Here is a 24,718-nt window from a genome sequence, read left to right on the forward strand (position 1 = left end):
GAATCATATTATTGAATATTTTAAAATAATCTGTGATTTGTGTTGCTCCATATTCCAAGGGATAGTATATTTTCTGAGTTTTATTTGTCTGTATGAAATGGAGAAAAAACGAATTGACGTGAGGTTCTCACCCCAAACAGGGAGTACATTTCTTGAACATCCTAAGAGTGCAGCCTGCCACCTTGTCTCTTTTCATCCTCGAAATACTTGGCATACAGACTTCTCAGGAACTCTCATTGGTTTTCTGAGTTCCTACTTTGTGGTGAAAAGTTGATTGTGCTTATAAACACTGGCAGGCAAATGTTTTTCCAGATGCAAAACAATTGGAGGTCCAAGTGTTTAGTCTGCATTTTCTGTGATGTGAAAGAATTCAAAGCATTCTTTCACAAAGTCTTTTCAAATAGGATTACAGCTAACTACAGAATGAGCTACTCTCAAAAAGGAGATGGAAACTAGACAGATTTAGCATTAGATTTCTCAACATATAGTGTTCACAAGCACATATGCAAAAAAAAGAGATAGGAATGACTCAATCATTGATCAATGAAAAGTTCTGTTGTGTTTTTGTTTGTTTGTTTGTTTGTTTGTTTGTTTTTAACATTACCTCCATCCTCAGTGGTAAGTCTTCTGCTTCTGTGATCTCAGAGCTAAAAGTATATTCAGATTCATTGCTACTGTGAGTTGAATCCGTTCTTTTGTGTCCAGGCTTGGGGATGCTCTGGAGTGCAAATTAAACAAATCAATACCACTGTATGTTTTTTTCCTGTGACTGTCTCTTCATACCTAAAAGTTAGCTTGTAATATATTTGGTTATTATTCCACAGCTACCACTATTTACAAGTAAATGTACTTGATTCTGGTCTCTTGTGCAACCTAAATCTATGAGAAGTAGTTCACAAAGAAATCTACGTAGACAGATCAGATGATATGCTAACAAGTATTGCTGTAGGAAGCAGAATCAAGCAGTATCAAGCAGCAGTGCAGCATTTCGTGGGAAAGAAAAGCTCATTTTACAGGAAAGGTTCAGTCAGGGTAGAAAAACACAAGCAGAAATTCTTTAGATTTCCAGGTATTGGAGTGAGGAACACTTTTTTGTCCTGCCACATACAATATTCGTAGAGCTATCAAAAATTTAACACTAGCTCAATGTGGTACAATTAGCCTTAAACGTGTGAATAACTTCAAGGCAAAGTAAGGGCAGAGGGCATATGCATTATCCCTAGCAAAGACCAAGCAGAAATTTAGTCTTTTACCACAGAAATGAAAACAAATGAGAGAAAAAAAAATCAACTATTTTAAATGCATTTGTTTTGCCTGAGCAAATCTAATTAATCAATAACTAAAACAACAAACTCTGTTTTCAGGTACAGTAAAAACTGGATGGTTGAGAGCAGTTAGTTACTATTACACCCATAGATTCTGCCTAAACACACCTGTGTACAGCGTTTGACTCCCCACGTTCAGCCACTTACCACCATTAAGTTCATTTCATCCTTGAGGTCATCATACCGCTCCTCCAAGCGGCTGAACTCATTCAGCAGGTTCTGATACCGTAACCGTTCATCATTCAGGTCTAGCTCCAACTGCTTCGTTTCCTCCACCAGCTTCTTCTCCATTGTCTCTGTCACAGAGAACAGGAACCCAAAATGAGAACTCCAGTTTCTACCTATCATGCAGCTCATCCATCCCGTAGGTACAGGACTGCACTAGGAACATATACTAAATGCATCCTGTTATGTGAGGCTGGTTTGTGGTATTTGTGCTTCTGTAGGGACAATCAAGCTAGATATATGAAAGACCAAAGACTTACTGTGATAAGCACAGAATGGTTCACTCAGTCAGTTTTTCTGCTTCTGGCTTTCATTAGCAATGCCAGAAGGGAGAAGGAAGAGGCACCAGGCCAACGATGCATTATTTCAAAAGCAAGATGTGAGATGTTCTGCAAGTCAAGTACTTCTCATCGCAGCTGCTTCCATCATAACCTTCACATCTAGAGCTATGGTTTTCTGGCTGCTGTCTGCACAGTGGTAGCAGCAGTTGCCACAGCAGCTCGTAGGGCTCAGAAATTTTGGATCAAACTTACACCTTCTAACGAGGAAAGCATCAGGCACTCAAGTGTCTGCCTACACAGGGACCACAACATTTGCTTTCACAATTAGTAAACCACACTGGAAAACTATGCTGCAGTAGATTCACTGAATTAAACATCAGAGCCTTCTTTTACAATGTAGAACTTTGCAATAAGAATCCTCACCTAAAAGATCCTAAACTCACAGTGAAAAACTCAAACGGTAAATATTTCTGACATATGAGAGTACTTACAACAAAGAAATTAAACTATTAATCTAATGAGGAATACAAAACAGCAGATTATCTCAATTTAGCCAGTAGAGTGTGCTTTACAAGCAAACATGATGTATAAAATCTGAGCAAACAGAACAGCACCAACCTGTTATCTCCTTTGCTTGGTCATGGATGCGGCGGTTCAGCTCCTCCTTTTCTGTTTTCAGTAATGTGTTCTGCTCTTTCAGTTCTGATACCAGCTGGAGAGATAACAAAATATCTGGCTCAGAATGCATTTCATCTTCCATCAACAGCTCCAACAGCAATTACATCCTTGTTGTAAGAGTACAAATATTTAGGCTCTTATTGGTCTCTCAGATAATTAAATCTGTGAGCTAAGTTGTGACATATTCATTTCTCAAATTACTTTCCTATGTACACCTCACTTCAAATTCTCCCATTCATTTTGCATTTATTCCATTTCTGATCAGATGCTGAAACTGCCTTATACTACTCCATTATGCCATTTTCCAGTGAAGTCACCAAGATGTAATTTATTTCTTAAAACAATATCTTCCTAAAACAGGAAAAGATTTGCTAGCTCTCTTGTTTATTCCCTTGCATTTGTTAATACAGTAATCTAACATCCAACCAAAAGCTGTGCCACTTCAACTATGCTCAGGTTTGCCAGTTACTCGTTTGTCTCTGTTTATGGATATATCAGAGTCACTCTGTTTAATCAATTAATATTTTTTCTTTTCATTCAACTGGCCTTGAAATGCATCATGGCAGCACCACATAATGATACAATGGCTCTTCCATTATACAATACTCAAAACTTGCTCCATATCAACAAGTAACTGTAACATTAAACAACTTGTTTGCTACATTTGTACTTAAAGCACAGATAAGGAGTTAGTCAAAACCTGTTTAACTAGAGTGTCCATACATACGGGAACTCAGCAGGCTAGTTATTTAAATTAGACAAGATATAAGTAGGTACTGTTTGAATACGGCGCATGAAACTGATTTCAGATATCTATACAACTGAACTCTCTAGGTAGGTAAAATGATTTCTTTGTAAGATGTGCTGTCTTGCACTAATTGAGTGAGCTTGGGTATTCAGATTGGCAAATTCTTTCAATATAAAAATCTGGATAGACCAAGTAAATGTACTTACACACAATATGTAAGTTTACCATATTCTTCAAGCACAGGTGCAATTATTTAGGTATCAGACCTATTTACTGCTGTACAGCTATAACACTAATTAAAAATACTGTTAAAATACCAGACATACAACCAAAGCAGTTAAGTCTGACAAAACGTGAGTGGACACCAGGCTCCTGTAAGTCTGCTCATGCACCTGGGACTGCATACTTACCTGCTCAGTTTCATGTTTGTATTTGTCTGCCCATTCCTCAATTGTCTTCTTCTCAGTCTGAGTCTGTTGCAGCTCCTTCCGGAGCTTGGCAATCTCCTCCTGGAGGCTGAGAACACGATTGGTTGCATTCTTAGCTTCCTCCTCACTCATACGAAGCCTCTCCACATCACTCCGAAGCTTCTCTGTCTCTGTGCTGTATGTGATCTCCAGGTTATTCATCTTCTCCAGCAGAGATTTGTACTCTTTGTTCTTTGCAAAACACAAAAGAGACATCGTAGCAGTTGGAGAAGTTCTGGTTTAAGGAAGCTTTCTGGTTGCTTACAGAATATACCGAGACAGGGGAACAAGAGAACAGTTCCCTCCTTTTCAGTATCTTTTTGCAGGAGAATTGCTCAAAGAGGTGGCAGAACAGTAGTCCAGTCTCTAAGTTTACACATCAGTGTACTGAACTAAAATCAAAGAGCCCACAAACACCAAACTTGATCATATCGCCTTCCCCTTTAATTGAGCAACTGGAGCGCTTCCAACGAAAGACTGAAGCTAAAGGAGCAGATGCTTTCTCTCAGTGCTTCTGAGAGACACAAACAGATGTTTTAAGATTTCAGTTCAACTGCTGTCTACTTTTCTCTTCTCTCAGCATTATTCAGCAGAGAAGAGATTTGCAGTGAATGCCCAGTGCTACAGAAGGAAACACAAGACTCCCAGACGTCTTCCCAGAGCTTTACCTGTTCATCAATTTTCCGCTGCAGCTGCATGATCTTGTTCTCCAAGCCAATGTGAAGCTTCTTGTAGCGTTCCACAGACCGAGCCTCTATCTTCAGTTTCTTCAGCTCCCTCTTGGCCATCATGCGCCGGTAACAGCATTGCAAGTAAACAATTGCCTTCAAGGTCCTACGGTAGTGCACTCGAGCCAGCCAGCCTCTTACATGTTTCTGAATAATAATAGACTTGTGCTCTCGAAGCATCTACAGTTCAGAAAAAACACCACAAGTGCTATTAGAGCTACACCTGCTCAGTTAAATCGACTCCATAATGAAAGGTGTAAAGATGATGTAAATAGAGACACCTTAGTCTGAAAAGAGAAACTGCTGGTGAAATGCAAAAGAAATGAATCTGGAATTAATTTTTTAAAAACAGAAGAGTAAAAGAGGACAGGAATAAGGAAGACAAAAGAAAATAAAAATAAAAAAACCCACAGAATTAAGAACGTGGAAAGAAAGAACCAGAGACATGTTGAAGAAGCAAGCATTCCTTTCTGCTGATGTCAGATCAAGCAAATCACAAAAATACATTATACCCTTTGTCAAGATTACAAATACAATCCAGATGACCGAAATGTTTTTTTATTGTCTCTTTTACTTTTAAACTTCTTAAAAGCACTGACATATGCAGCACAGAATTCATCAATGCACAGCATAAAATCACTGCACTTGACGCACAGTGCAGCTATTACATACTGTAACCCAAAGAACACTACAGCAGCTGTTAGTAAGAACAGCCATACCCTAAGATGACTGAGCTACACGTTCCAGGATGTGTTCTTTTCTTTTTTTTCTTTTTGCTTGCCATTCCTTATACTTGTCGGCTGGAAAAATATTTTCCTCCCTATATATTTTAATCAGAAATTTTAGACTGTAGTGATTCCAATGCATTTGATGGCAGAATTTTCAGTTATAGATTTGAGATGTAAAAAAAAAAAAAAGAAAAATTAGTTGTAGCTATTTTTAAAAAGTCACTTTAATGAAACATAATCAAGAAATCAGCCAGAGATTTCCACTAGGAAGATTCTACTATGTGTTTCTGGATCCTTCACCCACGGATTCGAACAGTGATCCCCCAGGTTTGGAGCACCTGAATTCCTGTAGACCACAGCTATGCTGGGAGAGCATGTCTAAACCCACAAGGCTTCCAGGACTCTGAGAACTCCAGAGTTCACTTAATTAAACTTCTGCAAATTAAACAGTTTATTCTAAAGAGCAAAACTATTTAAGATCTTGTGTTACCTACTGGATTTGGTAGCTTAAAGATCACACATAATTTCACATTCTTACAATGATTTACCACAAAGCTGATAAAGCAAACCAGTACTGTAATCAAATTTTATTGTATTTTACACTTCTTAGCAAATGAACTGGAATGTGTTAAAAGCGTTACATTTTCAGATCAATGAATTTGAAAGGTTCACTGGCAAAGTGGCAATATTCTAAGAAATAGAAGCTTTCTGCCTTAGCATTCATTTTTAAAGAAAAAAGCGAGGACTTGAAATACCAGTGCTCAATTCAAAAGCAGGAAATAGATCCCTAGAAACTACAGCAAGGTCAAAAGCCAAAGTCCTTCTGACTGCAAGTAACACAGTTAGCACTCCTGCCTCCTCCATACGTGCTTCCTGAAATAGTCTTCCAGGTTACCCATAGATGCCCTAATAACTAAGATACAACTAGTTTGAAGCAGCACTGTCACCTGGAGCATGAAAGCAGTAAGTCCCATAGAATACCTCCATTGTGTAGGGATGGTCCTCATCTGCCAGTGAATTCTCACACCCATGCAATCCAGTGATGAAACAGTACGCTCCAATGTGAGAGTATCAGAAAAGTCACTTAATTTATCAGGTATTTTCTCCTGGAAAATATAACCTGATAACCTGATACAAAAGTTCTGGAGGAACTAAATTCCTTCTCTAGCGAACAAGCACATTGCAAAGTCTCAGGCAGAAGCCTTCCCCAGGATGTGTGAAACAGATGATTCAACCATTTCAAATTCCTTCTGTTAGTCATGTGACTGCCAACCCGTGCCCTCTGTTATAAAAACAACAACAGATACCTTTCACAATCCTAACTACCGACACAGGCACCATATATTATGTACAGTCACAGCTCAGCCAAGGGTGCAGTCACAGGACGACCTTTCAGTTTCACTCATCTGCAATCACCGTGAACTTCAGAAGATGTGTTTACCTCTGCATGCACAGCTTGCAGAGCTTGTGCTTCTGTCTCTGGACGTCCCTGTATCTCAGCTTTTGTAAAATAGCACCTTTATGAGGATGATATCTACATGCCACAACTCAGATGCAGTCAATGCACCTTCCACCTGCGTTGTGAACTTTGTGTTTTACTGTGGCGAACAATTCACTGCTCAAGGGGGAAATTCCCTGACAGGCAAATACAACCACTTCATATGGTGATCCCTCCAGAAATCCACAACAGACTCATAGAATCATTAAGGTTGGAGAAGACTACCAAGATCATTCAGTCCAACTGCCAACCCACCATCACCCTGCCCACTGACCCACTTCTATTACCAGGGAATAAAACGGATCTCTATAACATCATGCTACAGGACAGATGTAGTATACACCACTGACATGACTAACTTCAGATCTACAGAACCATCTCCTGCAGATGAGCCATTTCCTAAGGATAGCCTTTATCCCACATTATGCTGTGACCTGCATCTTGCTGTTGTATCTGCCAGCAGTCATATCTGTCAGACCATGGTTATAAACACATATATTCTTACAACATAAAATATGGCTTCTAATACTGAAGATGTCAAGAATTCTAATCAAAAAAAGCAAAGACCCTCACAAAATTGCTGAGTCAAGCAGAGTAAACAGAGCTTAGAAATTCTGATCAGAGATCCTCACTTCCTAGTAAGGATGCTACTTAAAACTGTTCTCACAGAAAAGTGCCATGCAAGCTGGCATTTTGTAATCTAATCATCTGAATCTTAATTCTGTTTCCAGTTCTATAACCACTGAAATGGAAATTATAACTTCCTTAAAACAATTTTTATTTTTAATCAAAGACAGTCAAGAAAATGTTATCATTATTGCTAGGGCAGGATTATAGCAATTTATCTCCAAAATGAAGCCAACATCAACACACAAAAAAAAACCACCAAAACACAAGAATCTGTCAAAGTTTCAATCTCTTTTTTTTTTTTTCTTTTTTTTTTTTTCAGGTATCTCTTTGCCAACATTCATGTCCTTCACATATTCTCTCAACCCTCCACAGTTTTACAGATTCACTGAAATTAGGAATGGAATAGGAATACTACCACTTCATATATGCATACTGATGTGAGCAGTGCTGATTTGGACTCACAAAGGCATATCCACACAAATCTATTTTCAGTATTTAGGTGCCTCTACATTCCATACAACAAACAAAAAACATCTTCTCAAGTCTGTAAATCCTTGTTAGATGCTTCACTGACTGCATGGAAAGTCTATGCATTCATATTAGATGACAATGTGAATACCTCTGAAATGAGTGATTCACTGATTACAGTATCAGAACTTTCTAATCTCCAGGTGCTGCCTTTCCAACCATTTGTTTGTGCATTATGCGTAACAGCATGCAGGTTCCCAAGGGGGACACCAGAGAGCAGCTTCATTCTGAAGGTACGTGGAAATAAAATTAGAGTAAAGGAGTAAAACATTATTTCTTACCATCTGGTACTTGTTTCTGACCAGGTAACCTCTTAAGAGAGCCTGCAGAGCAATAGTAGCATCTCGCATGCACTGGTATCTTTTGCGGACCACATACATGCGCTGGAACTTCTGAATAATGATGGCAGCCCGTGTTCTGCGCAGGAACTTGGCATAGCTATGCAAGAAAGATTGCAATAACACCTGTAACTGTTGTCCAATATTTTAATACTGTTTTTTACATCCTGTAAATTTATTCACTTTCTCAGGAATTGCACACTTTCCTTCAGAAAGCTGTCAGCAGTACCACGTACTGACTTGCTATTTTACCATACAGCAGTACAACAGAACAATGAACAGAAACCTTGCAAGGTTTTCCAGGAGTTGATTTCACTTGTTCTAGAAACTGTGCTACAGAGCTGGCAAAATAAATTCAGCTTCATTTTTCATCTCCTTTTCTCCAGCTTTAAACCTATTTCTGCTTCCAAACTTCCTCTCCTAAACTCACCCTGTAGAAAATGTTTGCTCATTCCTGGTCTTCTCAGGAAGACAATTGCAAAGCATTGTGACATAAGCCTCTCTTCAAAGGTACATGCTTACAGTTTTCAAAACCATCTTGTCTTTAATGACACCACCTTCACTCCTACTCTTTGGCTCATGCAGAGCCATCATTCAGGAGTAAATCCAAACAAATGACTCCGGCTAACCTAGCTCCCTTCACAGCTGCATTCTGGGTGACAAATCACTTCTCTAGCTGCACAGACCCAGTCAGGAGCAGATATGGAAACTGGTCAGTGACAATTTAACCAGAAGTCCTGCTTTACCTCACTTTCAGATATATCTCCTAGAATTAGTTTTATTCTGCTCCCACTAACAACATACTGTTCTAAGCATCATCTGGCTAGGGTGCTACTGTCCTCTTATGAAGGTCAAAAACAGGCAGGAGAGACACACTCATTATATTCAATTTCCTTAATTTTCCTGTAAAATCATTTCCTCTCAGCCAGCATAGAAAGGAGAGAGCAAATATATCACATTTAAATGTCCTACTTAAAGGTATCTGAATTGAGGCTAGTGTGGATTTTCCCCAGAGTATTGCTTACCATCGTGCCTGGTACCCTCTGACATATCTCTGAATGGTGATGGCAGCCTTCCTCATACGCATGTACTTCTTTCTCATCAGCCAGCCCCGGATTGTCTTTTGGATGCGGATACAGGCAGCTCTCAACTTATCTGCCCTTATTTTTTCAAGATAGGCTACTTGACCAGCCCGGAAAAATATTTTTGTCTTACCAAACTGGTACTTATCCTTGTCCTATTTTCAGAGGAAAAAAGATGATCAGTTAGAGCATTAAATGTTAGCAGATTTAAAAAAAAAAAAAAAGACATGAAGGCTAAATGAAAGTACCATTGGTAAAGAGGCAAATTTACCTGTGTAATATTTAAAGCAAATCTAGACTTGAATTAGCTAGTGAAGGAGAGTATTTTCTCTGCATGATTCTGTTAACAAATTAATACAAAAAGGTCACAAGCAGGGCCTGAAGAAATAAAACAGGGTATTTGCTTTAAGAAGAATGTCACAAAGTTTGTGAATGACATGGAAGGCTATAAGAGATGAAGAAGAGGCCCAGAGGATGAAAGTGATACAGGCAATGCATATTTAAAATTTCTTGCTTAAGCAGTGGAAACTGCCCACTTTCAACCATATCATACAGTACAAAGGAAACAGCTCAGGCTTCAAACGTGTACTCATCATTTACTGACACAGGACTGAGCCAGAACAAAACACAACCATGCTCCTGAAACACATCTGAAATTTCAGAACTAAAGCAGGAAGAGAATAATATTTTCTCTCTGCATGGCTGCTGCCCTCGTTAGGGGGAAATCCTGAGACAACAGAAACCATAGAAAAGTACGATAAAAAAATTATTTTGTTGATTTATTGATGCCAAGTTGAAATGAATGGCAAAAGATTTTAGTTAAGTCCAGCCAATGACACAGAATTCAGAAAGCCAACCTGTCCGCAGAATACTTATTTTTCTTATTTCCATAAACATCTTAACATTGGCATTGTACTTCAACAAGGTGAAGTTCTTACTTTTGTATCTTTAGAAAACTTTATTTCTTTCTCTTCTGCGTAAGTATCAATTAATCACCCTCTACTTGGGCAATACTTAGAACTGTCTCTTTGTAGCCTGACTTCCTCCACTGCACTGCTCATTGGTTCTTAAAAAAACCCAAGAAACCACATCAGTTCAGGTGCAATTCTGGTGCTAATGGCATAGTCTGGAAATGCAGGGCTGCAAAAGGAGGTAAGAGTTAAAGCAAGGGGCTGCTGTGGTATGACAAAGGCTGATGGCACTCAGCAAGGAGACCTATCTTTATTCCTTCAGATTCCAAATGCTTTAAGGACTACATCTAGTACCAGAATCAGCTTCTCCAGGACATTTTTACATGTCTGCTTTCGGTCACTCAGGACATCTTTCTGCTTCATCAGAACACGGTAACGGCTGAAGAACTCTTGGTATGTCCACCTGTTCCATAAAACAGAGATGGCGTCAGCTCAAACAACAAACAATTCTCTTACAAAAAATAACTGTAGCTGAAAACAATCCAAAAAGCAGCAAACACACCTGGAGGGGAAACCAGCTGCACTGATTCGGATGGTCTCCAGGACACCGCAAGCTCTCAGCTGCTGCACTGCTCGCTTTTCGTCAAATCTGTGTGGGATTAAAAAGAACCTGTGGGTGTGGGGTTAGTGTTACCCAGTGCCTTTGGATCCGTGGGATCTGACAACTGGATAGCAAGTACAGGTAGTGCTTCCACAACTCAGCAATAACAGAGAACAGCCTGATCACAGAATTCAGAATTGCCTGAGCTGCTTCAAGAAGCTCATCTACAGAGGCCTTGTCCCATTTCTCACCAGCCTGCCTGACACACGTGGTCATGGAGGTCTTTTTGTGCCCAGCTGTTAAACAGGCATTTGAGAAAAGCTCTGAGCAAATTCATATATGAAAAAAGATTAGGAATAACTGGAAATAAGAAAACAATGTAATTAGTAAAAGCAAATTCCAGCAAATGTAAGATATGCTGTCAGTCAAATTCAAAACAGCTAAACTGAAATTGCAGGTATTTCTCACATACCACCATGCAAGAAAAAAAGCTCAGAAAGAACCCTCTACTCCAAAACAAACCCTGCTGTAAGCACACATCGGCACGCACATAACAACAGAAATGAGGCACACCATTGCACTCCTGACTGAGCAATGTTTAGCAGAACCTCGACCCCGAGTCCTTGGGGAATTCCCTCCGAATCCCAGGCCTACATGAACCATACACAAACCAACTTACGTGAATGGAAACTTGAAGTCGTTAGGCTTAATACAGCGCACATAGTGTGGAGTTGTAGCGTTCAGGGTTTCCATCAGCAGATGAAGAGAGTTTCGAAACTTATTGAAAAAGAAGGGGAAAACATCAAGGAATAATCTCAACTGCCATGTTTGAAAGAATCTCAGGAAGTAGACTGAGCAACACTTGCTTATTCGTGATAGTGCTTTTGGTAGAAAACACATCAACTTGTTTTTGTTATGGCAACAGATACTAGATCCAGATATCATTTTGGGGTGAACTACATTACAGCCAGAGCTCTAAATGCTAGACTTTATGGGAGTAAAACTCCCTACAGGCATGTGATAAATTACAAAAACATGGGATAAACTGATTTATTTTCAGCTTCTGCCTATCTCTTCTACGCTAAAACTTGTCCAATCCATCTCTTCATGAGTGAACTTCATGGCATTACTAAATAGCCATTTAATTTTATATCGACTTCAAATAAAATTTAAAATCAACAGAAAAGAACAATTATCATTTGCTTTGGCTCCAGTGATTCCAGTGTCACACCTACTGATGAGAACTCTGGATGATATTCTAGAAGTCCCAGACAAAGGAAAATGGAACTGCTCAATAGCACAGTGGTACAGACTGGCAAGTACATTAAAACTGAGTACCAAACTGTCACAAAAAGTTCTCACTGGCTTCAATGAATATTCCAAGGGACAATACATAAAGCGCTAGCTGAGGACAAATCTACCCAGAGAAAACATCTGTTAAATGTGTTGATTGGAAATTAACAAAGAATTCAGCCATACTGATTTACACACTTTTAATACAATTCTGGCACATACAGATGGATATTTTATGTTTAGCCCTCTGTGAGTTTTCTGAGGATTGAACTCATACTTTGGAATTGAGTCAAAGAATGTGAAAACTACCAAAAAGACACAGTACAAGATTTTCAAAGCTTCTCAGCATCCAACATGTTAAACCTACCTTGCAAAAACATTAGTTTCTGATTTGGCACCACATTAAGAATTGAGCTTCCTGAAACTCTGGCCCAAATTATATTAGTAATTATGGTATATTTGCATTAACTGTATGTCACGAACAACTGCAGTGGTCCCAAAATCACTAGGGACCCCAGGAATCACTAGCCTGCCCAAAGACCTATTGGACAGAGGAACGTAAAAAGCAAGATTATTTAGCACAGCTGCATCCTTAAACTCACCTGATGTCCCACAGTTTTCTTATGCTCCTTGCTAGTTTGACCTGGCCTGGCCTTGGCTGGTTTTACAGGAGTTCGAGACAACGGCACACGGCCTGAAGAGGTGGCTGATGTGGGACTGATGACCTTCTCCTCATCCTGGAATAACTCTGGCAGCAGCTTAAACTGGTATAACAGCAAAAAAAAAATTACAGAGAGTAAGAATGCAGCAAGTGATGGCACACATTTGTGCTTAAGGTGGTTACAAACCAGGTTCTGTTTTCTTCAATGCCACATAGGAAAACAGGAATAAATTGCAATCAAAACTATTGATTGCTTTAATTTTAAAATTTAAAATATTTAAATATTTAAAAATAAATAGCAAACAAAGTAAAATAGCATTCAAGATAGCAGTACAGTGAATGGGTCATGGTTTAATACTAAAAATGTGTGGATTTGATCAGTGAGTCTCCTTCTGAAGATAAAATTCTGATTCGAGTTTTCTTTTCAAAGAGCCAGCAATAGCTTCCACGTGAAACTGTCAGATACTGACAGCAGTTTTGTAAGTACCAACTGCAATTATATATGGCTGCTTTGACGACAGAGGGAAGCAACAAGGTCCTTTCGTATTCCAGTGGTGCATAAAATTTCTTTGTGTGGTTGTGCAATATATAGGACACTGAATAACCCTGCAAGCAACAAAGATTATTCCTCCTCTATCACTCTAAATTGAAACAAGAGGGATCATCAGCTAAAAAGCTGTCAGCTAAATTCATGTGACTGAAGAGCTGCTATCAGACCTGTGGGAGTGGAAATAAAACCTGAAAAATCTTTCCACCTATCATTCAGATCTTCCGGTTCCCTTTCTCTAATGACTACAAAATACACCCATAGATAATAGCTGCCTTGAGATAACTTGTAACTAAAAATAACACCATCAGGTCTTTCTACCAAAAATGGCATCACTTCAGAAGCATTACAAAAATAAGAAAATCTGAACTTCTCTATCTGTCAGTGAATAATCTTTCATAGCATCTGTGCATTTTCCCACAAGAGACAGGAACATTCATTTTATAATGCTAAAGGTGCTTGGGCTAAGTACAACTAAGTACAAAAAATAAAAAATTGCTTTTGCCTTTTGGTGAGCATGCATGATATCCAACAAAACATGCTGTGCAACAAAATGGTATTTGTGCTCTGTTGTGTGCCAGATGGGCTAGCAGAAGGCATCAAACAAAAATTCTGTGCTAGCATCTAGCACAGAACTCTAGCTTAACATAATGGCTCTGAATGTTATAAAGATATCCTAAATCACTGGATTTAAAGAGGAGTATTGCAATTCAGCTTTATCTCACCTAAGTCTCCCAGGTCAAGAGCACTATTACCTTAGATTCCCTTAAATTACCACCTTAGCTCTGGATGAATGACATCTCCAAAGGGTGATTAAGCCTGTCTCCTTCCACTGACTGGACAAAGACTTTAGGATGTCTGGAAAGCTCATTCAGCTGCCTGCAGTCAGACAGTATGAAGCTATGTTTGTAGCCATCTAAATTACATAGCTGAGTCCTTTAATTCCATATAGGAACTTTTTTGAATGCAATGTGCTTTGTCTGAAAGTACTGATGCTTTAATGCAACAAGGGCAAAGGTGAGGAAGAGGTTCCCAGTGTCTGAGTGCTGGATGGATGAGCTCTAAGCTACACATTCCCTCCCTCTTCCCACTCCTGAGAAAGCCTGTCTGTAAAAATGGATAAGTACATTTCAAAATCACAATTTTCAGTTACTGCATACAGAAGAAAGGTGCAACATACAGCAGCAGAGGTCAACAGGAGAGCACTGCTGACAAGATCCACACTGTAGGGGCAATTCTGTTTTGGTTTGGGTTGTTTTTTTCCTATCTTATCAGTTTTCTTTGTTTTGCAGAACACTAGGAGTGTTCAAAGAGAGGGAAAACACTGATCAAAGGGCAGATAATTCACAGGGTAGAAAACAAGCAAGCATTTTTCCCCTGTAATTTTTTCCAACTACTTGACATTCTGCTGATATAATCTTACTGACAATTTCTTTCAATACAGATCCACAATAGAAGATCTTAACAACATGCCAGTAGCAAGCACAGAAGCTGAGGACATGCATGCACTTTCATGATACATGCACAGAAACTGAACTGATTCAAGCAGGTGCTGTGGGTGGATTTAAAGAGAAGGCCAAAATATATAACTCAACACTACACTGCCTGCCAAGAGAAGAGTTTGTCATGCACTTCAGAGAGCAAAGAAGCATTTGAGCTGTATGTTCAAACCCCTAGCAGCGAGAGTGTGCATGGGCAGGATGACAGATGATGCATTCAGTTGAGAATTACCTTCTGTTGAATGTGCACAGCAAACCCAGAGAAGAGCAACAACAAAGAAAGAATAAAAATCAGCAATATAATCATATTAAAGTTACTAATAAATAGGGTCTGCTGAAAAATAAAAATGAGACATTCTCAAATTCAAATTTTGGAAAACATTTTGGTAAAATTTACCATTGGGAAAAATTGGTCTTGTTTTTTATCACTGAGACTGGACTGACTTAACATGGTGAGCTGGCAGCCCCCGAGCTGCTGCAGCGCTCCCTACAGCAAAGCAACTACCTGACATGTTTCAGTGCTTCTCTCAGAGGAAAGTCTGCTGTAGTTCTTTCATTATACTACACATTTTAATCATTTAACTTCATAAATCAGCTCAGGATACAAACAAAAGAAGAAAGTTGGAATTCTTGATAGAATCGCATAATTTTAAGCAGTCTGTCCTTGATACCAAGCTTCCTGGGGCACTAGAGCTAGCAAATTCCCAAGGGTCGTCACACCACAATGTTAATTGACTTTACCTTTCAAAAGAGCACAACCAACATTTTTTACATTAAAATAGCAGATAATGCCACTGAAGGCTTATTCTATAATATTACTTCATGCAAAGTATTTCCATTCAGATATTATCTGTCATAGACATAGAAGGTGAGGCTCACTAAGTTCTGGTTCATGTCCTCCATGTTTGTAGATTTCCTTCCTTTCATTTTGCTTCTGGGACAGAACTTGTCTCTTGCGACACTATTCTGCTCAATTGTCAGGCCATAAGCAAGCAGTTTCTGCTTTCAGATTAAAAAAGCCTTAACTGCTAAGCCTTCTTATGGTACTACAGTATATTAGAGGGGAAAAAAAAAGGGAACATTTTGATCTATTGAAATCAGTGGCTAAATACATACAGTTCTCAGCTGGAAAAAAGGCTACAGGACTTCCTAAATTCAAATGGATAAAAAAGTAAATGTGATATAAACTATGCTCATCTTCAGTCAAGGGAGAAAAATTTCCTGGTTTTATGAAAGATTTCTTAACTTAAGACTTTATAATGCTTAACTCAAGGCATTATAACTACAGAAAGAAACAAAAAGAATCCTTATACTAACCTTACTTGATTTTAGGACCTTAATTTGTTCTTCATAAACTGTGTCCTTGTTCTTTTCCAGAAAGCCTTCACACTGATATTCCACCTGAAAAGAATTGTTTAAAAAAACCCCAAAAACTAAGTATGTAATAAGTAGCACAGAATCTACATCTATAACATTCACATTAAAATATAATTCTTCTGGATGTTGAAATTATCTGCTGAAAATGCAGATCTTGCTCCAAGACAGTGCTTTCCAGAAACTGTAAAACATCAAAACATATAGAGATGAATACTGCTATTGCAGTAGACCTGATATATCTCTGCAGAGCGGTGCCTGTGGTAAGACAGCATGACTGAATGGTTACTGTAAAGGTGAAGAATCAAAATTTGTATTAAGCATGTCTACACTGAAGTCATCAGGACTGCAAAATTGTGAGAAACCTGGGTACAACTGAGAACGAAATATCTCATCTCATTACCTGACAGGCAATAAGTAAATCTGCCTGCAAGTTGTTAGGAAAATGCCTATTTGCACTCAGAAAGATCATTTGTTTGAGAATCAGTAAGTCTGCCTGTGGTGACAACACACTGTGAGAACACGTGGCCTTCCTCTATCACAGGGCCACAGATTCTCGATCAAAAACCGGCCAGAGCTTCACATAAAAACCTAATATTCCACAGTCCTAATTCCAGGCTGAACAAAAACTGAAAGTTCCAGTCACAAGTTTACACCTTAGAATTCAAAGACAGTTAGCATAAGGATGGCAACTCTGCTTTCAGGTCTCGCTCTGATCTTGTCTCAGCAAAAGTGCAGGCTAAAAAAACACAATAGCGAGCCCTTAAAATGACTCTGCTCTTGCAGTGCAGACAAACCGGCGTCCATCAGCAGACATCTTCCAGTACTGCCACTGAATAATTCCTACACAATTACACTATCCCCCAGGCTGCAAAACAACATCTAATATATTCCTACCGGGAACACAAGGGGATTTTCCAAGGTCTGCCCATAACTCGAAGCCCACTGCACGTTATTTCAGGTACCACTTATGTTCTTACTGCGGAGATGATGCCACGAGAGGGCAGCAAGATCTCTGCTTTCTCCCAGAAAAGATGACGACAAGGCACGCAGCTCCCTCACATGTCAGCTACAGTCTTATTTTTTCAAGATGTCTGTCTGTCCTCACATAAGCACACAGGAAAGCACACGTTGCTTGGCACACACAATGCACTGGGGCTCAGAGCTCAGCCAGTACCTGCCTGCAGCTCCTTTTAGCCTTCCTTGGACCACGATTCTCAGAGCAGGCACAGGAACATCCAATTTTCAAACATCAAACTTTAGACTATTGTACAGTATAAGAAACATGAATTAAATCCTTCTTGTTCTCTCATGTAGCAAATGAAACAGAACTCACAAACCTGTGTATGGTCACAGAGCTCTCAGGGCTTTCATTAAGATAACACCAGAAACAACAAGAATAGGATCTCTCCTCTGTAACTTGAAGAACCTCTGAGAAATCAAGAGGAGGCAAATAAAGTACTCCAGGCCCTCTAGTCAGCACATCCAGACTGATGATATGAATTCCAGAGCTTGCCCAAGCCTGCAGCCACAGCTTTTTGACAAAGCTGACAAAATTCTGAACCAGCTTCTTTATTTAACACGACAAGTATCTTAAACTGGATTTTATCTTTTTTCTTTCAACCCAGCTGGGTTGTGTGCTGTCAGGGCTGGACAGCACATGCACTCCACTGAGTTTGCCAGAAGCAGCTGCTCACTGACCGGAAGAGGCGAAAGGTGGGAAGAGCGAGACTCCAGCGATAACAGCAGGATGTGTTGTTAGCTTGTTGCCTGTTTGCAGCAAAGCTGGCATTCATTTGTTGTTGGTCTAGCTAACACCATGGATAGATTCATGATTTTCTATTTTGCCTAATGTAATTGGGATTCACGTTGTGACTTGCAAATGCACATTTTGAACAAAGGACGGTGAGTGATTACAGCATGTGATAGGAGTCAGGAGCTCTTGTTTGTCTTCCTGGCTCTGCACAGCTGCCAGCTCAACTTTCTTTGGAGCTGGTGTACAGGCGGGCAAGAAGCCGAGCAGAAAATTAGGCTGCTGTCCACCAGTCAGCCCGTCAGCTTGTTCCTTCTGCCTCGTGGCCAGTGGGAATGCTTCCTGGGCACTCCCTACTCCACCTCATCTCACTGAACGGCGTTAACCAAAAACTGCTGCTGAAACCACACCAGCTGAAGTGGCTCACCCTGACTGAACTGAGGGAGAAAGCAATCAGCTGAAGCCTCCAGCAGATTGAACGGTGCTGTAACAGGCACACAGAGCCGATAACTTCATGAACTGGCATGAGATACAGAAACATCTGTCAATTCACAGCCCCAGTTTTGCATCCAAGCTGCAGACAGGTTTCACCAGGCGGTGGGACAGCCCAGCATCTGTCCCATACACATCTGAGCAGTTCCTAGGCACAAGCTTCCCCCAGGCTGGGAACACCACAGCCCTGCTCCCTGGCGCAGCACTTGTCTCAGCCTCTCCCTCACCACCCCCCACCTGCACATCTGAAAAGAGCTAACCAGCAGAAAACTCCTTACCTTGTCAGCAAAGTGTTTGATGATAAAAGCCTTATTGGATAAACGTGGTTTTTCAAAGAGGGCACATTTATTCAAATGAGTATTGTACAGTTTTTGGGCCCACGTGTCATCCGAGCCTTTTGGCATCTACATAAGAGAACACAAAGCCATTTAAAACGTCCTGCAAACTTTTTCAGTAGCAAAGGAAACTAAGGAGGTGGGCACAATATTTTTCAGTTTGCTTTCAAACTCTGGCTCCTCGGATTTCCAGCACTGCCCTAAGCAAGTAGCCACGTCCTTGCTTTCCAGACACTGTGGACTCGGCACAGCCCTTATCGCTGCTACGCGACACGTACGATGCTCACAGCACTTTCAGTGTCACACACACACGCCGGTGAGGATCCCAGAGAAATGGTACCTGACTGACAGTGGGTCAGAATTTATCTACCACCACCAGGCTGAGTTCCCACTGAATTATCATAGACTCATTAAGGTTAAAAAGAAAAAAAAAAACATGACTAAAAATCATTTTTTCTCCTTCTCTGATTGCCAATTCTGTTTCTACATTCCTTAAAGTATTTCAACAGCAGAGCATCAAAATAATGGCTACATACAGATTATTTTCCCTGTGAGGCCCCAGGTAGCAGGATAGATGATGACTTCTTTCTCTATGAAAGCCCTTGAAAACACACCTTGCATTCCTCATCTAACAGATCCAGAACTCCCATTTTGGCTTCTATGAGGTTGATGCAAGGCTGATTGTCATAGAAATCAATCAGGGTCCATGGTATTTGTTCTTTCATGTATTCTTCTTGTTCCAGCTTAAACACGTGCTATGGGGCAAAAAGAAAACAGTTTTCCGTGAAACAAAATGCAGAATAAATACATCAAACTCCCACTTGAATTCACCTTGGCACATTTAATCCAGGCTGTCAAGTGGTGCACAAGTTAAACTGAATAAACCTTTTAACAAGTAAGTGTATGAAAGACAAATTAACCTTTTTTTCTGGCCTAAAAACAACAGACTGAATTAATGCATTCATCCATACTCTGTGCATATAAGGTCTGCTTTTCCTTCTCGCACATTGTTCCACGGTTACTATAAGCTTCTTTTTCTAAAAATAACACAAGACCCTGAAAAAGCTTCAAGAACAGGAACAGCAACTTTTAAATTGTGATTTGACACACACTTATGATTTCAAATTGACGAATATTGCTCTATTTCAAGTAAAATTACACAATAAACCTCTTGTGTTTTCTTGTAAAACAGCAGTTCCATTTTCTCTCAAATGACTGATAAGTTTTTCCGGAGATGACGTATTACACTAAATATACTCCCAGCAAAAACCTGCAAGAATGACTAAGAGTATTAGCACAACAAATTTTGTGGAAAATGCATCTGGTACCAAGATCAATAAAAATGGTGTTGGATAGTTTTAAAAATGTATTACTGAAAAAAAAAGCAAAAAAAAAAGCCCCTGCACAGCTTAAAAAATGTGCATAGGAAATAAACTTCAGGAAAAAATACATGATAAAATATTAAACAAGGAAACTGTGGTCTTAACAGCACAAGCATGCTTTTTAAGAATTAAAAATACTGCTGATTCCACTTATTTTAAATTATATTTTATCATCTATTTAAATTTTAATGCATACCAGCTGCTGTAACAGGCAAAAATAAATTCAAAACATATCCCAAGCAACACCAAAGAGCAGCACTACAGGCACTATATAGGGGATAGCCAGCAACACCTATAGTTTTGGAATCAGCCTTAATTGTCCCCTTAATTCAGCTCAGAAGTCCATAAACACTCGCAGTTGTCCAGCACACACCAGTAAGACAGCACAAGCCGCCCTGACAAAGCAGTTTATCCTTTTTATTTCATTAGCTTAACATGATCCTTTCCAAAACAGCGCTCCTTAACAGTGCCCGTGGGAGCCCTTCCATGCTCATCCACTTAACAGCTGCATTACATGCAAGTTAATTCCTGACAGGAAAGTAAATGATAACATTTTATTGGTGCATCGTATCTAAGCCACCTACACATAAACCCATTTCTTTATTATAAAAAATTAGCAGTTTGTGGAATGGTTCTCTCAGCAAGGGTTGACCAACATGCTGTCCTAGGGGCCCTTACATCATGCTTGCTGCACTAATCCACAGCACCACCTCCTCCATTCTCCCCAAAGTGTAGGGAAGCCTAAGACTTATCAAAAAAAGCCAAAGACTTATCAAAAACCTGGCCAGCACAAAAGTACCAAGCTGTTAAATCAAAAGGCTGGATACTAGGGGAGGATCACAGCATCATAAAATAAAGCCATGCTGTAGATAGAGAAGATGTCACGGTTTCATGTTTATCTAAGTTGTGACATTTGTCAAAGCAACATCATCTTTAATTATCCCAATTCCCGAAGCCGTGCTTTCTCAAACAGCAGCACAGAAGCTGCCTCTTCCATCGTTCTGCGTCCTCCTGCCTCGAGTAAGAGACAAGAGACAAGCTGTTGGATGAGGGAGAGGATGGGGTGCAGGGCCAGCCCACGTGCTGCTTCAGCATCTCAGGCAGTGCATTTGCTGACTGCCAGCACCATCCCACAGGGATTTCAGCAATCAGTACATCTGCCTGCTGCACTGCATGTAGCAAAGGCTGCAGTCCTACGGGTCTGTGTCCACAGGGCCAGTCTGGAAGTTTAGAAAGGAATCACACAAACACCTCTTGACTGCATCCTTTGTGAAACACGTGGGAAAGAGAACATGGGAGCAGTGATCCCAACCCAATAATAAACGAACCTTTATTATTTTCACAGAATGATTTTTTTTTCTGTAGAGCTGAGAAAACCCTGAAATACCTTATGCTTAGCAGTTATGACATGCAGCTTATGGAGCTGAAGCCATCTGCAGCACTATAGATACAGAACCACCATTCCGGACCTGGGAAGCTAACCTCAGTTCCAACATGCTGCTTACTCCCAATCCGTGTCCCTGCCGCTGGGATAAACAATTGCTAAGGGTGATCCAGTTCTGCAAATACACACCACCACTGAAGTGCTCTTATAAATATAGTTCAAAGCTATTCCAGCACTGCAGCACAGCCTAGCAACAGGCCTGGCATAAATAACTTGCCTCATCATTATGCAGGTAAGATATATAATTAAAAATGTCACTGAGGCTGACAGGAGAGAGAGAATCATGATCTCTGTGAAGGAGGGAGAAGAGGCACTTCTTGCCACACATCAGTGATCATCTTAAGGACATGACTGTAAACCCTCAAAAAATAATGCCATTTGCAATAGGAGAGAAAGTGAGCAAGGCAGATTTCCAGCAATGAAGTTCTGCTCTCTGCTGTCAGTGTAGAGACTCTTGTTGCAGGTTATAAAGACACAACTAACTCAAACTTCATCCATACAGTGTTCTCATTGACAGGCAATCTCAGGGTCTTAATTGCTAGGCACTGCCTCTGTCTTACAATTGTTACTGTGATCGGAATTTCAAATAGTCCCAGAGCAGCAGTTAGTCATAAAATCTATTTTCAGTAGATAGTCAATCTTTCCCCAGCCCCTAAAACCCACGGCCAGGACAGCTGGTTAATAGACTGAAGGAATTCATCCTAACCACTGGGGACCCGATTAGCAGAATGGACTTTGGTGAGAGAAAAGGGAAGAGGAAATGCCAGTAATTTCCTTCTTACCATATTGAACTGCTGCTGCAGTTTTTCATTGGCATAGTTGATACAGAACTGTTCAAAGCTGTTGATTTCAAATGTCTCAAATCTGAAAGTAGATATTCAACAATATTTGTTCAGTGAAAAGACAGATTAAATGATTCCACAACTTTAAATTCCCTCCCAGTGATTGAATTCATTGCATTATTCTAGGCATAAAAAACATAACCATGTAACAAAGCACATGGGGAAATAGCAAGTCACAGAGCAAGCTCAGAAATGCTCTTTTTGGCAGGGATGAAGAACACAGGGAAGACATCGATGTTCCTAGAGAGCACATTAGTTACCTCTGTCAACTCTGACCATGAGGTGACAACTGGCATACGACCTTCTCCAATACAATACATAATGGAACAACCAATATAAAAAATTTGAAATCCCACAGTAGATGTCAAACTTAAAAGTCAAGACAAAGATCTTGGATGGCTTATCAAAACTAAACACCTACTCACTTCACCTGGAAAAAGCAACAGGTAAGGGTTTGTTTTAGGGTTTTTTTTTGTGTTTTGACTTTTTGGTTGGTGTTTGTTTGTTTGTTTGTTTGTTTAATCCACACAGTGCAGCATGACAAAGACCAAAATAATTTGTGGTAGATAATCATGTAAGAGGTAATGCACCTCTAGCAAAAAGACTCACCCATAAATGTCCAACACTCCAATGAAAGAATGTTGCTTTACAGTAGAATGAAGGGCTTTGTTCACATGATCTACAATCCAGTTAAAGAGATTAGCATAGATATGTTTGGCAAGTGCATCTCTGGCATTGATGGCATGGAGTTTAGAAACTGGCTTGATGTAGGTTTCAGTGGCAGTTGCAAGCTTCCTATGGCAAAGCCAGTGAGCCATCTCTTCATACTCCACACCCATGAGGTCACAGAAGATGGTGAGGGGATCATGTTTGGGCTAATAAAAACAAAATCATTAGGTCTTGAAATAGTATTACTGGTAGCATACATGCAGTCACAATCAGAAGAACTGCCTGCCTGCAGTGATCTAACCATAAGCAGCAAGTGCAGCTCCCTTAGCTTATCTTTCTCCAGAGCACAAGTTCCCTACCCACATATCACATTCACAACACTGAAGTAAATTACTGAAACAGTTTCCCCAAAGGCATTTCCCTGTACCTGTGTTCGTAAAAAGTCCCACACAGGCAACGTGCAACCCCCACAAAAATGAATCATCTAGCTTCCCAGGGACGGACTTTGCATTTTGAATACCTCTAACTGTCTTAGTTTTGAGTAAAATGCAGAGGACAGGGCATCAGCTATGTGCTGATGACAGAACGGACTACAGCTTCTGTGTAGTGCTCTCCTCTAATCATATACACCATGGCAGGGAGTGACAGGTAATGGGGGATCACAGCTCAAGCTAAGAATGAATACGAAGGAGTGTCAAAGTGATTTAGCATTCTGGTCTCAGAATTTAAAAGAGTATTTTCCTGCTGAAGTCTGGAGACAAATGTTAAGAGATCAGAGAACAGAAAGGATGTTGCCAAACTCTCAGATTGGACTTAAAAATATTAAATTAAAAAAAAAAAAAAAAAAAAGACCTTTGGTTTATGGTGTCAAACCAACTAGCATGGTTTGCACAGTGAAATGGGAATGGGTATATAACATTTCTGCATAAAAATCAGTGCAGAGGGTTTACTTCTCAGTGAGTTAAGTCACCATACTTCGTTACTAACAAGCAAACCAGAAGAGAAATCAAGGACAGACAGGTCTTTCCTTTGAAGGAATTCCCCTAACACTACTTCCTCATCATATTCACCTCGCACTCTGTGGCTCAAGAGCATGCTGACGTGAAGCATCTTGACAAGAACAGATTATAGGGAACCGTTACTACATGCCCAATAACTTCGAGTACATCAGCTTTATCTTCCTTTTTCTACGTCCTTCTGCTTCTCTGGGGCTTAATGCAGTTCTTAGGGCATACAGTCCCCAAGGCAGTGCTGTCACACCCCTAAAATCCAGTTAACCGAGCACATCTTCTTTGGGCTTAGCCACACCACTTTAACTGGCTCAGAAAACAATAATAAAGTAATAACAACAAAAATAACAAGAACTGCACAAGAGTTCCGCGTTAGGGTTACTCAAAGTGACATTAAACAAAGTGATTAATTCACACAGCATGGTGTGGAGACATTCACTGAGCTCCCCAAAGCACACCCTTACATCACTGCAATCAGACCCATCTGCATGGTGGCAGAGCTCTGCACAACACAGCTATTGTCAGAGAACAACACAGCTCAGGTAGCTGAAGGCAGGGAGCAGACATTTGTCTCTGCCTGCTACATGCTTACCACATCAGGATAGGATTGCACAGGAACTTTCAGCTTTGTACTATTCATTCAGTGGGA

At 40.0% G+C, this 24,718-nt stretch overlaps 1 protein-coding gene across 1 annotated transcript in view; it reads right to left on the reverse strand.

Annotated features, from left to right (window-relative positions):
* MYO5A (myosin VA) overlaps positions 1-24,718 on the reverse strand; it is a gene marked incomplete at both ends in the record, with an annotated part of 91,006 nt that overhangs the window by 21,053 nt on the left and 45,235 nt on the right. Inside the window, 16 exons of the mRNA XM_079541190.1 lie at positions 605-718; positions 1,473-1,621; positions 2,450-2,543; positions 3,668-3,916; positions 4,393-4,632; positions 8,118-8,274; positions 9,200-9,411; positions 10,522-10,630; positions 10,730-10,816; positions 11,448-11,545; positions 12,664-12,825; positions 16,086-16,169; positions 18,666-18,791; positions 19,337-19,477; positions 22,331-22,412; positions 23,000-23,265. Coding sequence (XP_079397316.1) covers positions 605-718; positions 1,473-1,621; positions 2,450-2,543; positions 3,668-3,916; positions 4,393-4,632; positions 8,118-8,274; positions 9,200-9,411; positions 10,522-10,630; positions 10,730-10,816; positions 11,448-11,545; positions 12,664-12,825; positions 16,086-16,169; positions 18,666-18,791; positions 19,337-19,477; positions 22,331-22,412; positions 23,000-23,265 — 2,370 coding nt within the window. The remainder of the gene's footprint in view (positions 1-604; positions 719-1,472; positions 1,622-2,449; positions 2,544-3,667; positions 3,917-4,392; positions 4,633-8,117; positions 8,275-9,199; positions 9,412-10,521; positions 10,631-10,729; positions 10,817-11,447; positions 11,546-12,663; positions 12,826-16,085; positions 16,170-18,665; positions 18,792-19,336; positions 19,478-22,330; positions 22,413-22,999; positions 23,266-24,718) is intronic.

This window comes from Tetrao urogallus, assembly GCF_951394365.1.
Source record: "Tetrao urogallus genome assembly, chromosome: 11".
In the NCBI taxonomy this organism is placed as follows: Eukaryota; Metazoa; Chordata; class Aves; order Galliformes; family Phasianidae; genus Tetrao; species Tetrao urogallus.